This window comes from Parambassis ranga, chromosome 1 (genome assembly GCF_900634625.1).
Source record: "Parambassis ranga chromosome 1, fParRan2.1, whole genome shotgun sequence".
Lineage (NCBI taxonomy): Eukaryota > Metazoa > Chordata > Actinopteri > Ambassidae > Parambassis > Parambassis ranga.
This window is the reverse complement of record NC_041022.1, coordinates 724,001-740,696: the sequence shown is the minus strand read 5'-3', so window position 1 is coordinate 740,696 and position 16,696 is coordinate 724,001. Positions and strand designations below refer to the sequence as shown.

Sequence of the window (16,696 nt, the reverse complement as noted above, 5' to 3'; positions counted from 1 at the left end):
ACTCAGTGTTTGGCACTCAGAGGTAACATGCAAACGGAGACGTGGAGATGATGTTAAATGGGCAAGATAGTGTCGCTTCACTCAGGAACCGACTCTTCCATGAGAGATACTGTCAGTGCTGCATATTAGCTGTTTAAAAAAGAGAAAAAGTTTTAAAGAGGAAGCAGCGGGCCTCTTGATCACCTACACCGTAACCCCTCATGTGTTTGACACAGGAGACCTCACTGTTCTTTATTACTTTGTCCGCACCAGCTCACCTGCGGTGGCTTGTGTGCACATGATAATCGGCCGTGATGTGCTCACACGTGGATCGTAAATGCTAACAGAAAAATCATGATGCTGAAAATGTTGCTGATGTTGAGTTTTCTGGCCCCCGGAGGCTTCAGAGTGGAATAATGTGGCATTTCAGGCTGACCATGTCCCAGCTCTAACTTCTTCACACCTGCTTCCTAGACTCCAGCTTCCTCAGTGGATTTTAGTAAAAAAGGGCATTTGGAATGAGGCCATAGATATTCATCATACTTTCTGCACAACATGCATGATTCGTTTCATTATACTGTCTGCTTTGCATGCACAGTGTAGTGTTCATATGTATAATAGTGGGTGCCAGCTGTCTGTTTGAGCTATTTGAGTGGTCCACTGCTGTATGGCTCTATAAGCTATAATAGGCTGGGTGTGCTCACATGGGGTCAGGTAATCCCATCATGCTTTGCAGATGGCGGAGCGTGCAGTGTTTTACCGGTAATGTCTCACACTGCCATGATTGTGTTGGAGACATTATGCATAACAGTCATCAATCCTTGGTTGGATCCAGCTTTATTAAGTACGTTTTTGTTAAGGTTTCACAGCAGCACATGCACAAAATGATCCAACGCAAAGCAAAATGAACACAACATGTGAAGCAGGGAGTTTGTAAAGTCTCCTGACAGGAAGTTTAATTGGTAGAAACCTTTTTGTGTGTTTAACTTTTAATTAACACATTGTTTTAATTAGGAGGCAAATGATCTACGTGAGTACTTCAGTCTCATTTGTTTTTTTGTGGTAATTACACAAATGTTTCCACGTGAATGTAGTACAGGACGTGTGATGCTGAAAGAAACAGCAGTTCTGATGCTGCAGTAGAAACCAACACACCAGATTATCAAAGGAGACGTTGCTGATTCACATATTCAAGTCATTTTTCATTTTTCCTCATCTCTTTTATTTTACAGATGTAGAGAATGGGGTCGGACAGGGATGAGATGGATGCTTAGAGGAGAACAGAAAACAGCAGGGGAGTGAACTCCCGACCCCTGAAGGTAGTTAAAACAGACACCCGAGCAGGACCAAGACATTTCTAGAGCCCATGCTTCAGTGAAACATGGATGATAAATCTCTTTGGCTGAAGGTACATACTGCAACATACTGTATATGCGGCTTTTATCTAAAGGGGATTCTATGCAGCATGCCACCTGCACGGCCGACTAACATCAAGACTCTTTGTCATCATTATACATAGCACAATGAAATCTTTTTTGGTAGAAGGCAATATATATATATATACAAAAATACAATAACAATAGAGGTATTTTGCAGTATAATGACGTGGTTAAGGCCAGCAGGATGTTATAAAGTGCAGTGTAGTGCATATCACAGATGTGTGTGTCTGCAGGGATCCAGTGTCTATAGGGGGTGTGTGTGTGGGTGTGTGTGTGTGTGAGAGAGCAGGGGGAGTGATTGATTTCACAGCTCTGGGGAAGAAGCTGTGTTCAGTCTGCTCTTATGAGTCTTGATGTTTCTATAGCTCTTACTGGAAGGAAGAGGCACAAACAGCCTGTTGCCCGGGTGGGTGGGGTCTGCAGCAACATGCCTGGACCTCCACTGGATCCGGTCAGCACATAGTGAGTCCAGATCTGGGAGACTCTCAACTCTTGGATGGACGGACACGTTCATGTTAATCATGAGTCAGATTCATTTCTTCATTCAAATAGTTTGGAAAATTTAACTGGACAAAATCATCAATTATCAATGAAACTTTCAGATTTATTTGTATAGCACCATTCACACTCTGGCACGTCAAGGTGCTTTACAGACCAAAAAAAAGACAGATTTACTGAAAATATGTGTTAAAAACAAATGTTTAAAATTGATTATGAAACAGAAGGAGTGCAGGGAAAACACAGGAGCCGAGAGGTGGTCCTAACGTTTTGTTTATGATTGTTTACTTTGTCTAATTTCTTGGAGGAATCCTCTAATAATCCTCTAGAAATATCACAATTGATACTTTGAGTCTTAACCAATTAAGGCCACTAGTGTTGAGGGAAGTGGTGTTCACTGGTACGACACATTTAATCACTGCTGCATGACATTCATTCTGACCAGACAGCAGCAGAGGTGAGTCATAAAACCCACGGCTGAAAGAAGTATACTGTTTCTTTGAACTGATAATAATGTTTGCATCCACTCCGCGCTGTTACCTGAAGGGAAACGTGTTCTGTTGCTGCTACAGGTCACAGAATCTGACGGGGAACAGAACACAGTGTAGCAGTGGTGACAGATAAGAGACAAATATTGAAAAAAAAGTTTCTACTTTAGCATGTTGAACAGGATCATTGTTCCCCTTTAGTCATGGATGACCTCCTGTAAACCTTTGGATTGTTCAGCTGCTCTGTCAAATTATTATTACTTGGGTTGTGTTTTCCTGGCATCCTTCCCGCTCAGCAGAAAATTCTAAATCTAATAATAATAAGAATTTTAACAAGACTGCTGTGGTCCATGTTTTTCTGAACAATGTGCCGTGCAGAATCAGAGGCAGAGTTTCAGCGTTTGTGGCTTATGTAAAAGTTAAAAGTGGTTAAGCTTCTACCCACACAATATTTTTAATCAACTCAGCCTCAGGCCTACTGAGCCACGTCTTCCACAACATCGACTTCAGATAAGTAATAAAAAAAATCAATAGATGCATGATGGGTATGATACAGCTCCCTAGCTGCTCCTGTTACTGACTCGTTTTCATCAGATTCCAATAGAAGTGATGTTGCCACTTCAGAAAATGAACTCACCTGTCGCCCCTTCATTGTCCACATTTAGGGACTACTACTACTACTAATCCCAACTCAGTCTCACCTCATGATGTTCAATACTAACGTAAGTCTGTGCGCAGTCACACAAGTTTGAAACGAATGCTTTCAGTTGTACACAACACAACAACCACAACCTCGCCCTGATGTTTAACTCCTGACCTTCACCAGCTGTGTATTAATGATTAACACCAACCATGAGTGGAAAACAACACAACATGAGGGTCGCAACAGTCATGAAGCACCTGCATGAAGCAACAGTGGCATAAAGTGCTGCAGACCCGGACTCCTGGGTGAGAGAGTGCCGTGTGCTGGAGCCCTTCACAGCCCATGTCGGGGACAGTTTGTGTCAGTGTGCATGAAACAACAGATTATGTGAGAATGAATGTAATGGAACGAGACTGTGTTGGTCTGCATGATTACCTAAAGGAGGAAGGAAACGATGCAATTAACCTTTGCTATATGTGTTAGCAAGGATAGAGCATTTCGAGCTCTAAATAATGTAGGCTGTCTTTCCTTATCCCGTTCCACCTGTCTAATGTTATATTTAGTGGCCCTCTTTGCAGGTTGAGGTCCAGAACAACAGAAATAGCCATGTCCAGCCAACAAAATGTGTGTTTTCCTTCAGCTGTGATTAATAAATAAATACTGCTTCCCTTACGGCTGCAGGCTGCGGGTTTACTGTAAATTGAGAGGCTGCCCTTGAATGGAAAAGGAATGGGGGTTGTTTTTAAAATGTTGAGAGTATGGCTTTGTGAAAATCCATCAACAACTAAGCTGCAGCCTACAGAGACGAGTTCTATGAATTTAAAAACACCTCATTCAATGTCAGAAAGAGTGGCTTTATCATGAGACCCACAGACATACATGTATGACAACAGAGAGCAGTATTTACTCCAGCCTGTGAGAGTGTGTGTCTTCTATCATGTGGAGCAGAAGCTGCTTCACAGAATGGATGGCTGCTGTCAGACAGAGGAGAACAGATAGACTGTTGTTAGAAGACAGAGCAAGAGGCTGAAAGATATAGTGAGAGGACTGTGAGGCTGATTACAGATGAGGTGCAGGAGATGGAGTCCTCTGCTCTTCTTTCCATCCTTGCTGGGAGGAGAAAAGCAGCAGCACGCTGAACCCTGAAGATGTAAAAGGACGCATTGATTTATTGAAGCATTGATTTGTTTTCCCCACAACTGCCTCTCTTTTTTAATCTTCTCTGCGTTGAGATGTAATCCTTTCTACACCTTCGATCTTATAATGAAATGCTTTTGTATTCACTTGCAGTTGCTCATTCGTATTGACCTCCCAGAAACTGCTCCTGTAGTGTTGTAACACATAAGATAGAAAACCTGACACATTACAAAGTGCTGGTCACGCACTCGTTCCTTGAAGGTATGAACATGATATTCAGTGAATTCCATTATGGAGCTATTTATCCCTCGCTGACGGAGCGATGTTTGCAAGACGGCAGAGAAAGATAGGCGGCTGTCAGCATTTTAATTCACTGTCACATCTTTGTTGTACGCGTCTCATGCCTGTAGCCTGAAGTAGTTTTTGTGTGGGTGTGTGTGTGTCTGTGAACCTGAACTGCCCCCGTTTTCAGACGAGCAGATTGAGCTTTTGCTTTGCTTTTTTTGCTGACTATCAGATCCAGAGATTGACACCAGCCTCCTGGCTCCGATGTGAGAGTGCTACTGATGTTTGCATCTATCCACTGCCAAGAAATGAAAATAAGCACTTTTACCTCAAAGTGTCAAACTGTTCCTCTAAGTCTCTAAGTCGGCTGAGCTATTCAGAGCATAAAGCTGGAAGCAAAGAGAAACAAGCAGCCTGGATCCAAGACTCTACTGTAATCTCTCAATCCAACACTCTTTTTATCTTATTTGTTTATTCAGAAATAGTAAGTGTAGTTTTTACCTAGTGTCAGACAACAGACGTCTGTGTAGCATTTCTTAAAAACAAAGACTTTAAATTGTGCTTGAAGTTACTCTTTACATGTCTGCCTCTGCTCTTTACCTTATACAGTCTGTCTGTGTGTGTCCTTCACAGTTGCAATGCAGCAAGAGTTTGTCAGCTGGTGCAACATTGACAGGAACAGCCTGACTGGCGTGCTCTGGGTATGTATTTCCACTGCGGCGTAGAACCCACTTGTTATTAATCAATACATTAATATGTCTGATTTCAATCTGCAGCCTAATAAGCCAGCAAAGCCTTACATCGTTGTTAGTCTATTTTTACTTTAACTTTACTTTTCCCTTATTTTTGCTGAGCTTTGTGTTGCCTCTGCTTGGTGTCATTTCTTTAAATGTCATCTTTTGTTTAACTAAACTACATGAGGGCCGTGCTGTTTAACCAAAAACCTGGAAACAGCTTTGAACGAGCTAGGAAAGCTGACCTAACAGTGGCCTCATCATAATTATATTATTGACTAATCATGACTAAAACACATCTTCTGATACTGTTCAGAAAATATGGAATGTGTGATACTATGCAGAAAGGAGGATGAACACAAACAGTGATCATTCATTCATCAGTATATTCCTACCTGAATTTGTTCTTACTCTGCGAACAAATTTAGAACTGCCTCACAAATGAGGAATGCCGAACTGTCTTAAAAATGCAAACACATACCTTTTAAGTACATGCAAAGCATATAAAACCACATTCATTAAAAAGGGACTTAAATAACATTTTTATAATATATTTGCCAAATGTTTTAAATAACCACAAGATTGACGCACTTTCACCCTCGTTCCGTGGACACATTTGGACCTTGTCCTCCACCAGTCTCCTTCTTTTTCTTCGGGTCCCTAATGTGTTTTATGTCGCACCACTTTTCTGCCTTTTGGCGACGTTACTTCTAACAAACTGTGACATGTACTACGCCTCTCCTCGCATAACCACTTCCTTCATTCATAAATCAGCTCTAGGCAAGCGGCTTCCCTAAATGGAGAAATGGGGATGGGTAGTATGCTGATCGCGTCCGTCAATGTAGAATTATTCTGATTCACACACATATGCAAGGTGGTGAGAAGAACAATGGCTGAATGAATCCCACAGTGATTTTGTGTACGCACTTGTGCAAAAAGTAAGAACATTTCACATTCATTTCATTGAGTTCAAGAAAAACTTTATTTATTCATTTCTAACTTCTTGACCCTAGTCAGGTTTTCTGCTCATACCCCCGTCAAGCCTTGACAGGTCTCAGAGAATATAGCTGTAAAACCTCTTATGAGTATTTACTGCAATACTTTATACTGTGGTGTGGCTAGGTTTGCCATTTACCACCCACTGAACCCTAATGCAGATCTGCTGAAATTAGTTATGACATGTGTGAGGGAGGCAGAGGAGGGGATTTGGGAGGTCAGGCTGAATTCAAGACATCCTCATCGCCTAACAGAGAGGAAGGCACATCCGTAGAGGAGCTATGGACTTTAAGCATTTATGGAATGATGCAGCTGAAGTGCACATCATGAATATATTTTACCTTGTATCATGTTTCTCCTCAAAGACTGGCCTTGTCTGATCTGAGAGCTACATAAGTAGAGTCAGGTGAGCACATTACAAATATACAAATATATACAAATAGCCTTCGATAAAAATATCTGTCCCACATTGTATTTAGTCAAGCATAGAAGTGTTAGCACATTTTTACCATAGTGTTTCACATTTAAAAGCCTTAATTACTTTAATTTGAGTAACATATTCTACCAGGGTGATATTATTAGCCCCCTGCCAACTGGCCTCTATCACTGTTTTACAATGACACTATGTAGTCTATGCTTAAACTGAGTGATCCTGGAAACATCTGATCGGCACTTAAAAGTGATGATCGGGTATTTTGCAGCACACACAGTATAACGAGGAAGGTTTTACAGCAACATTTGTAAAGCACCGCGGCAAATGTGACAAAAGTGAAACTTTCGACTTCTCGTTAAGGTGGAAAGAGAATCCACATGGAAAGAATCATGAATGTGGAGACTATCTGAATCTCTTTATATATCAAACCAGAAGGAGTCAGCAGCAAAACTGAGTCTGTTTCCCGATTTCTATTCAAACATGGCAACGACGCATCTTCTAGTGAAGAACTTACGAACTTAACCCTGATTGAAAAGGTTGTTATCACATAAAAAGGGTTAAAGGGTTCCACAACTGACCATTAGCACCAGGAGGGTCTCATAACTGTGACCTTGTTATTTCTAACGGCCCAGAGCTAGACACAGTATGGATATATATGCATGATATTTGCATCTTTCTGTAACATTTGATGTGTTCAGCATCAGGCCACCAGCAGCCAAAGGAAGGGACTGCTGATATAGAATGTCACATAAACAGTTTAAGGAGAGGGAACGGTCATGGAGGCTATGCTAGTCAGCTTTCAGGGGATAAATAAATAAGCAGAGAGAGGGAGGCGGTTGTACGTTTAATATCTTGTCTGGGTCAGCGGAAATTATCCCAGCTTCCTGCTAAAATCTGACCCAGCTCTGACCTCAGATCGGACAGGAGGGGTCCCTGGTGGGTCTGATTTTCCCACAAACAGAAGATGCACACATGCCTGTAAAAGCTTATGTGAAGATCTTTAATCTGGTGACACTTGAAGACAGATTACAGCCGTCCTCTGAAAGATCTACTGCAACAAGTTTTGTCTCAGAAGGATGCAGGTGGAGACGCTGTTAAATAAACAAACCAGGTTGTTGGATTTTATTCAATGCAACCACGGTGTGTTTATAACTGCCCGTCAGGCTGTGAAAACACTGCCGTTCTCCTCTCTGGAGAATTCGATGCAAAAAGATATTGTCTCTGACAGTGGGAGAGCCAGCGCTGTCTTTGAACAGAGGAAAATTGGTTTTCCTGTTTCATTCAGATAGCTGCGTACATTTTTGTTGAAGTAAATCAAAGTCTGGACAAACAATAAAAGATGTGTGACAAGTTTGCACAGTGAATCTTTAAGAGGAAAACACACCGCAGTGCCTCAGGGCTGCTGTGTGTTTTGTCATAATTGGGATGGTTTGGATGGATTACTGATGCCATAATTTAGTGCTGCTCTAATCTGAGGTCAAGGACCCTCTATTAACACTACCAGACTGCTCCCTTAATATCTGTTTAACAGGTCTTTTTTTAGAAAAAAATCTAAAACCAAACGGTTTTATTTTTGTATCACAGGGCGACGGAGATCCAGTAATATCTTGATAACGCGCTGACGTCAGTGTTGTAGAGCAGATGGTCGCTCTGAGCCAGACAGCAGCCTGCTAAACGACTCAACAGCCTCAGACCGTGAACAGCAACCCACATTAGCTGTTCTCCTCTTTGTCTTTACAAACATGAACAGACATCTTGTCAGGACTCGTAGTTTATTGATTGGAGCAGAAAGAGTTTCCTCCTGTACCACGTAAACCTGGCCTGCTGACCTGACCTTGCAGCCATCTGAAATAAAACATGATCATCACTTGCTCAATTAAACATTAAAGAAATGTTGCGAATACATTACAAAAAAGTGCTAGATGAAATGCATAAAGATTTAATCTGGATGCTTTTATTTCTGTAAATGTGGATTTTTATGAGTTACTCATACAAGACATGAACCGGTGCCTGACAAATTAAAGCTAGAATCAGAGCTAGAGAAGAACCGAGCATGCCCCTTTTTTCCATACATTTGCATTTGGCTTATGCATAAATGTTGATTTAAATAAACAAATAAGACACTGATAAATATTCTAAAGGTAAGACACACTTATATATTGTTTAGATTGTTTATACTGTTTATTTTTCACATTATTTATTTAGATATATTTTAGTTTCTGAACCCCTGTAGAATTGTGGCCACTTTCCCTTACAATGACTTTGCCCAGCCAAAGCAGAACCACTTGGCCATGTAACGGCTGTTCAGGCTGATCGCTGGTTAATCCATATCTGTCAAGTCCAAGTAGGTAGATGCTGAGTTTGTGTCTAGTGATGGGTCTTTATTGTATCATTTCACTTCACTGCTGGGATTATTAGGCATCAAAACTACTTGGGTAAAACAAGATGGTCAGACACTTCTCATCTGTTGTCTTGGTTACCATGGTAACAACCCCTTCCCCCAACCAGAAGACCTATAACCACAGCAGTATGAATATGTAAACAACGTTCTTAGCCACATGAGCAATTGAATGTTAGGCATTAAAATCAAAACATGGCTGGTTTTAGCTAAAGATGATGGGTTGTGTTAAAACACACACATTCATTACACGTTTTACACTCCTTTCGTCACCATTTTGGTTACCATGGCGACAGGTCCACCCACCCCAGCAATGCAATAAGGACGCACACGTGGGTCGTTTCCAAGGACTAAAATATCGAATCACATGCTTTGTTTTCCTGCTGTTGATGGGCTGCCAACTTCAATTTAAGTCTTTCTTATGTACTTGTCAAAACTTTAGAACCCTTTAAATACAGGAAACATGTAGGCAGGAATTGAACTTTCCTTTAGTGTAAATATTACAGAGAGGTTGATATAGTTTGCATTTCTCTCACATTTGAGTGAATTATTTTGACTTAATCCCTCAAGCTTGAAAAAAAAACAACCTGTCAGCAAGAGTACCTTAAAATACTTGCACTTAAAAAAAGATTATTAGTCATGTGTACTACAGACACACTCATACCAAGTGACAGCGTAATAAACAGCACAGCACAGATCGGCAGTAATGAGGAATGCAGCGTTGGGAGGACAGCTGAAGTGACGTCTTTATTTGATCTTTTCAAATGTGCTCAAAGCAGAGAAGTAAACATTTTGTTCTTTTATAAAAGGACAGTTCGCTTTAACATGAAAATCTTTCAGAGCGTTGTTCATTATACAAACATAACACTAATCATACTGATACATGTGTGATTATGAGGCACCACACTAATACTGTACTCTCTTTAATTATTTACACAGAAGGGTGGGGTGTGGGGGAGCATTAGCCCTTCTGGCTATAAATGCTTGAATTATAAAGATGAAAACTTTAGCTGTATAAATCATTTTTACGTCTTCTAACGTGTGCGAGCAGCAGATAACAGCAGCAGGGGGTTGTTTTGTTTTTTTGTTGTTCTTTTGCTTTTTGTTGTAGTTGTTCAGGAGAGATGTGTGACCAAAAATAGGGCGGAGAAGAACAGACAGACTTGACCAGAAAGAATCAGGCTATTTGAGAAGGCAGTCTCATAAACACACACACACACACACACACACACACACACACACACACACACACAATCGCTGGCAGTTTGGATAAGATGCTGTAAACCCTCCAGCTCACTTTATCACAACACAGATACACGTTACACACTTTGTCTCCTCCTTCTCTCTCTCTCTCTCTCACACACACACACACACACACACAGTAAATGCCTTAGTAGGTGCTTGTCAGTCTCAGCAGTACTTCTGTATTCCATCTTTTTCTCGCAGGGGAGAGGAAGGTGCAAACACATGTCTTCAAAAGGAAATGACCTGTGATGCCACTCCTCAGTGTACATGCCAGAGTCCGGCTGCAGTTCACAGTTAACAGACTTTTAAGCCCACACAGAACACAGAAGTAGAAATATAACTTCTTTCTTTGTCTTTCAGGATGAGTCTTTTTGTTTTGCTACTGAAACAGTAAGCAAGGAGCCCCTTCGTCCCATTGGTCCTCATGTTGAGTGTGTGACGTAATAGCAAGGTAAAGAGAGCGGAGTAAGACGGAGAGAAGATTTGAACTAATGTCACAAACAGTATCTGTGTGGAGATTGTCAAGGCCTTCGTATTATGTTCAGTGAATGAGGTCACATTGTAAATCACACAGTCACAGTAACTGTGTGCAGTACGTATATTTTATTCAAATGAAGAGAGAGGGAGCTGTTGAGGAATGAGCCGAAGCCCACATCATCAGAGTCCAAAAAGCAGCCTGAGAGGCGTCTGATGACAGCCTCCTCTCTGAACATCAGCAGAGAGCTTGTTCCTGTAATATAAGCCCCACTTTGTGCCTTTAGTTCAATCTTTTGATCCAATAAGCATTTCTTCATTTCTAATTCAATCCCTGAAAGTGAAGGTGTAAAAGCACCCGGGGCCAGCACTTAATCAAACAGCTCAGAGCAGTGTAATTGAATGTCTGCAGGGTAAAATATCTATTACACACCCAGTCATGCAAGACACCTCAGAAAGAGCGTTTCCATGACTTACAGAGGATCTTCTGGAAGGCTCTGCGGAAGTCCTGGTTGAAGATGGTGTAGATGACCGGGTTCAGGGAGCTGTTGCAGTAGCCAATCCAGAAGAAGAACTTGAAGAGAGTCTCAGGGATCTTGCAGGGATCACGGCAGATTCCGTAAAGGCTGTAAGAGAAGAAGAACGGAAACCAGCACACGACGAACACGCCCATGACCACAGCGAGGACAAAGGTGAAGCGTTTCTCCCTGGCGGCGGACACCTTCTTCCTGTTAATGGTGCTGCGGCGTTTGCGTCGGGATGAGAACAACTCCATGGATTTAGAACTGGCACGTGACTTCCTGCTTGAGTATTTGGAGGCGGAGCTGCTTTTCCGACTGGACTTCCGGTCTTTCCGGTCTTCGTGGTGATGTTTTGAGAAGTTGGAATTCTTTTTAGGTTTCTCGTCTGACGAGCTGCTGTCCTCAAAGTCGTCATCGTGGTCTGTCTGTGGATGTTTCGGCTCGTTCGGTAGAGGGGACCGAACCGCCTGATCTTGGCAGTGCCCGTTCTCGTGATCCTGCTCCTTGACACTCCCATCTCTGTTGGACTTTAAAGAGCTGCCCATGCCTGGGTCTGCTTTGTCCATCCCATTCTCCAGTGGGGAATCCACATCCCTCTTCTTCTCTGACATTGTTCTGGTCCTGGTTTTTGCCACTTGGTAGATGCGAATATAGACTAAGATCATAATGACACAGGGGGCAAAGAATGATCCAATGCTGGAGTAAAGGATGTACCAAGTTTCATCATTTAGGATACACTGGGGACTGGCCTCACTGCTGCTCCTGTCCATAGAAATCAATGGGGGGAAGGAGATGACAGCTGAGATCAACCAGACCACCACAATCATACCTTTAACTCGTTTCGGTGTCCTCTTCAAGTTGTACTCTACAGCCTGTGTCACTGACCAGTACCTGTCCAAACTAATAGCGCACAGATGAACAATAGAAGAAGTGCAGAATAAAACATCCAGAGCCAGATAGATGTCACACCAGATCTGGCCAAAGAACCAGTAGCCCATAAGTTCATTTGCCAGAGAGAAGGGCATGACCAGAGTGGCCACCAGAATGTCCGCACTGGCCAGGGAGACAAGAAAAAGGTTCTGTGGTGGCTTCAGAGCTCTGCTCGTTAAAACGGCGATGACAACCAGGACGTTCCCGACTATTGTAAACAAAATCAGAAAGCTGACAAGTCCAGCGAGACCCCAGATTGCGAGCTGGGTGTACTGACTGTCAGAGGTGAAATTAGAGGAGGTGTTTTCTCCCTCTGTCCCCCGTTCCAGGATGGAGATATTTAAGAAATCCATTTTTTCTTAACGTCAAAATGAGACTTTTAAAAAATTCAAATGTGCGGAAACAATCTGTAGAAACATCCAATTAAGACTTGAGCGCATATTTCTCTGCAGACATCTACAGCAAATGACATGTTTAACCCTGGAATCTTCCTCATCTTCTCTCTCCAGTGGAGAAAAAAAAGAGTGAGGGAGAGAAAGAAAAAGAAATGCTGGTAAAATCATTTACGTCCTTATTCCTGAAACGTGCAGGCTGCTGCTCAGCAGCAACATTTCCATGGTTGGAGAGCGAGCTCCCTCCTCACCGCGTCCTCTCCCATCCCGACTGCGCCCGCATCTCCGCTCCACCTCCGCCTCCCTGCTGTGTCCTGAGAGAGGTTTGTAACGACCACGTGTCTTTTCTTCCTCTTTTTAAATTGGAAAGATCTAGCAAGGACCCGCTCCGCCCCGAAGGAGAGATGGAAGCGATTATTGGATGAGAGGACGGAGGCGAGCGAACTCTCCCTTCTTCTTCTAACTGAGAATATATCTGGGAATACAGGATAAGATCAGAGCAGGCTGCTGATGGAGCCAGCTCCTGTTTATTGTGTCTGTACAAACCGGACCGAGAATCCCACTTCTCATTTCACTTCTGAATGTCTGATCCAGTTTATTGAGAGCGCACTCCGCGCGGTGCGAGTGCGCGCACGAGGAGCCGCTCGTTGGAGGTCACATTGCTGTCAAAACGCCAAGTACCGGCGCGCTCCGCTCTGTCCTTCTGTGCACACGCTGGAGGTCAGTATTGTAACAGTCAGCTCCGAAGGGACACACGGATTCACACAAAGCATAAATATGAGCCAAAGACAATGCATTCACAATATGTTTGTTAGAGGATTACACGGTGCAGTTGTGTGTTCTGATGGAAGTGAGAACTCATCTGCATGGAAAGCAGTGTGAATACAAAACAGAACAGGGCTTCCCAGTTATGATTAATGAGTATACATCCTAAATCTGTGAGTCTATCTCCTGGGTGGGCTCTATCACATGCATCAAAGTGACGAATAAGTCCTGACATTAGGTTATCTCGTCTTCAGGTTGTGATTTCCTATGAGGACACACATGTGCAGACTGACTTTCCACACAGACATCAGAACAGCCTTAAACTGTCTCTTTGTGAAGTTTCAACCATCACCATCCTGTCTGTCAGCGAGGCTGCAGAAGAACTCTGCCAAGGCGCAGTGGTAAAATAAAAATGATGCACTTTATGTTGTTAACCTCCATCTCTGGGTGGTGTTGCCTCCTGGAGAAAAACCCTTGTCTTGCCTTTGCCAGTACAACCTGGTATAAAGTTCCTGGCTCAGTGCGTTTATTGACCATGTCTCCTAGCTAAGTACCTGCCATTAATCACAGCGCGCTCAGGCATACTGAATTAAAGAGCAGCCACAGCCGCAAGAAATGCTCCAAATTGATCCACAATCAAGACTGTGAGGTGGAATGAGGAGGGCTCGGGGACTCGTGGTCCATCTGCCTGGGAAACACCATGAAGGTGAAGCGGCTCCTTTTCATGTTGCCTTTTTAAATTTAACTAAGGCTGGAGTGATGCTGTAGGTCAGTGTGGATGCACTCTAAGCTGATTTTCAACAGACAGACAAGTCTTATTAGGGTCATTAAGTCGTGTCCAGAGGCCACTGCTCTTAAAAATATATAATTGGGTCACCAGTGAGTGATCCCAGCTATTACTGAGCTCTTTTCTTGTTTTCAGTGTTGAGTCCTGCTCTGAGGGAAATAAGTTGGCTCTTTCTTCTACTAGCCAGCAGCCAGCTTCTTAGTTTCAAGGAAACTCTGTTTATTGCTTTTATCTCTTTGAATTTGAGGCTTTTTACTCATCCTTTTTGTGCTCTTTTGTTCTGCGGCGCTCACAGAGAGTGGCCCTGGTTGGCTCTTTGTAACAGTCTTTGCAGTCCTCTGCACTTTTATTTAACTGGTACAATACTAAACTGGAGAAGAAAATGGAGGAGGTGCCCAGAGGAATAGAGAAGTACACTTACAGACTAATTTAGCTTTAGAATCTTGCTGTATTCTCAGCAGCGTTTATTTTGTGGCCACACTGTGACCACTCCCGCCCTCTCATCGCACAGTGAGTGCCACATAATAGCTTGAGGACAAGCCAAATGCAAACCTTGTTATCCACATGCTAACCAAATCCCTGCAGAAATCGAAGCTTTTACTAGTAACAACAGCCACCTCTAATTTTCCCTCCATCCCTAATGTACAGCATTTTCCATATGTGCTGCCTCTATACGGGGAGGTTTGGTAGCAGCTGATGACAGTGACAAATGGCACTGTTACCTGGGCAGACAACTATAGAGCCTGGAACAAATAGTTCACCAAAGCAACATTCAGCCCTGGGGGGTTTCTCTCTTGCTCGCATCACCCCGCAGAGTAAGGCCTGCTTCTTATCTAATGTCTCTCCTTGACAAATTACCTTGTTGGAAAAAATAAAACCAGAGGAAGTAAAAGTTGTTTTTTTTACCAATTTTACCTCATCCAGTTAGTGTTGCTGATGTGTTTTATATCCATCTTAAATCATCTTTGATCCCAAACATTCAACCATCCTCAGATGTTTTGTCATTTGTTGTTGTCAGAACTACTGAAGGCCAAGTTACATTCCACAAAGTTTTCTTCTTCTGATTTCCCACAGATTTGTCAGAGAATCCACTGTGACTTTGGGGAAGGTCGGTGTCAAGAAGGAAGCGTTTTAACCACAACAGGTAGGACATTCCTTGGCTTTGATTGATAAATCTACAGCATTGTTTTAGTGATAAACGTCCTCTATATGAACCTATAACTCTAATAATAGATTAGATGCTCCAACAGCTCCATTGTAAAATATGTATTTAAGATTAAAACCAAGCAGATGCTGTGCAAATGACTTATAATAACCATGGTGGTTTGAAATAATCACACAGTCAATGGAGAGTAAAAAAGAAATTAAACAGATGTGAGGGGCATACAAGTTAAGACTCTTTTCCTCTGAGCATATTTTGGCATTTCAGAACTCAGGCAGTTATTTATCAGCACAGACATGGAACGAGGGCACCTGTGTGGAAGGTTCTACTTTTATTGATGGAAATCTCCATGTCTCATGGTGCATGAACTGCCTGATGGGAAGTAAAATACAGCAGCCTGTAACGAACTGAATGAGAAAGAATTTATTAATACAATAATTGTAAATGTGCATTGGCGTCCTAGACCCCAGGGTAAAAGCTCAAGCGGAGAGGCCGCTGACCAGAAGACCCCCCGGGTCTAGACCTGGTGGTGGTGTAGAAGCAGGAGAGCAGGAGAGAGGAGGCCTTGAACTGCATGGATCGGGAGGTGCTTGGGGTGGAGGAGGGTTGCCGTATGCGATCAGGAGGCAGCTGGAGCTGGAGAGTTTTACATTTCTTGCTACGCTATGATTGGGCAGGAGAGGGACCGATCGACAGCTGATTGGTGAGGGAGGTGCCATCTGTTAAACACCTGACTATGTGGGAGGTCACTAGAGGGAGTGCAGTGCAGCGACAGAGAGAGAGTGAGGATGGTGAAGAGGGAGAGGGAGGCGGATAGAGATAAGAGGTGGATGATGGGAAATAGTCTTCATGACTGAGCTTACGCTGAGAGCTACATTTGACACAGACATAGATCCATTGCACATAGTGCTACAAAGAGGAGCCTTCATAAACCTAAACCTTTGAGACGTTTGGTTAAAATATAGTTACGTTCAACTCAACTACAAATCTAATGTCAGCGTTCATGTTCATTAGTTAAAACTGTAGTTTTCTTATTGTCTGGAGGGAACACAGGTTCAAGAGTCTGCAGCCAAGCTAGCAGCTCCGTGCAGCTGCAGACACAGCAGAGAAAAACACTAAAAACTCATCCATAACATTACATATTTGTACAATTTGTGATGTTAGTAATGATATGTAATCACAGCATGCCACCTGCTATGAGTGTAAAGGCTCATATAGGTAAACAAACATGTCTTCAAGTCAACATTAGAACCTTTAGCTCAGTCTCTAACTCACTGAGCAGACGATGGCTATCATTTCAGACCAACAGCCCCTGTCAAGGTCTTGGCTTGTAGCTAATGCCATCTCTGTTATTAATGGTCGGAACCTTTTTCTTCATAAATATCAGGGA

At 42.7% G+C, this 16,696-nt stretch overlaps 1 protein-coding gene across 1 annotated transcript; it reads right to left on the bottom strand.

The window, feature by feature from the left end:
* Nucleotides 1–11,200: 11,200 nt before the first annotated feature.
* On the bottom strand, nt 11,201–12,553 carry adra2c (adrenoceptor alpha 2C). The gene has a single exon (XM_028408720.1). The coding sequence runs from the start codon at nt 12,551–12,553 to the stop codon at nt 11,201–11,203; it is 1,353 nt and encodes a 450-aa protein (XP_028264521.1).
* Between the last annotated feature and the right edge of the window lie 4,143 nt (nt 12,554–16,696).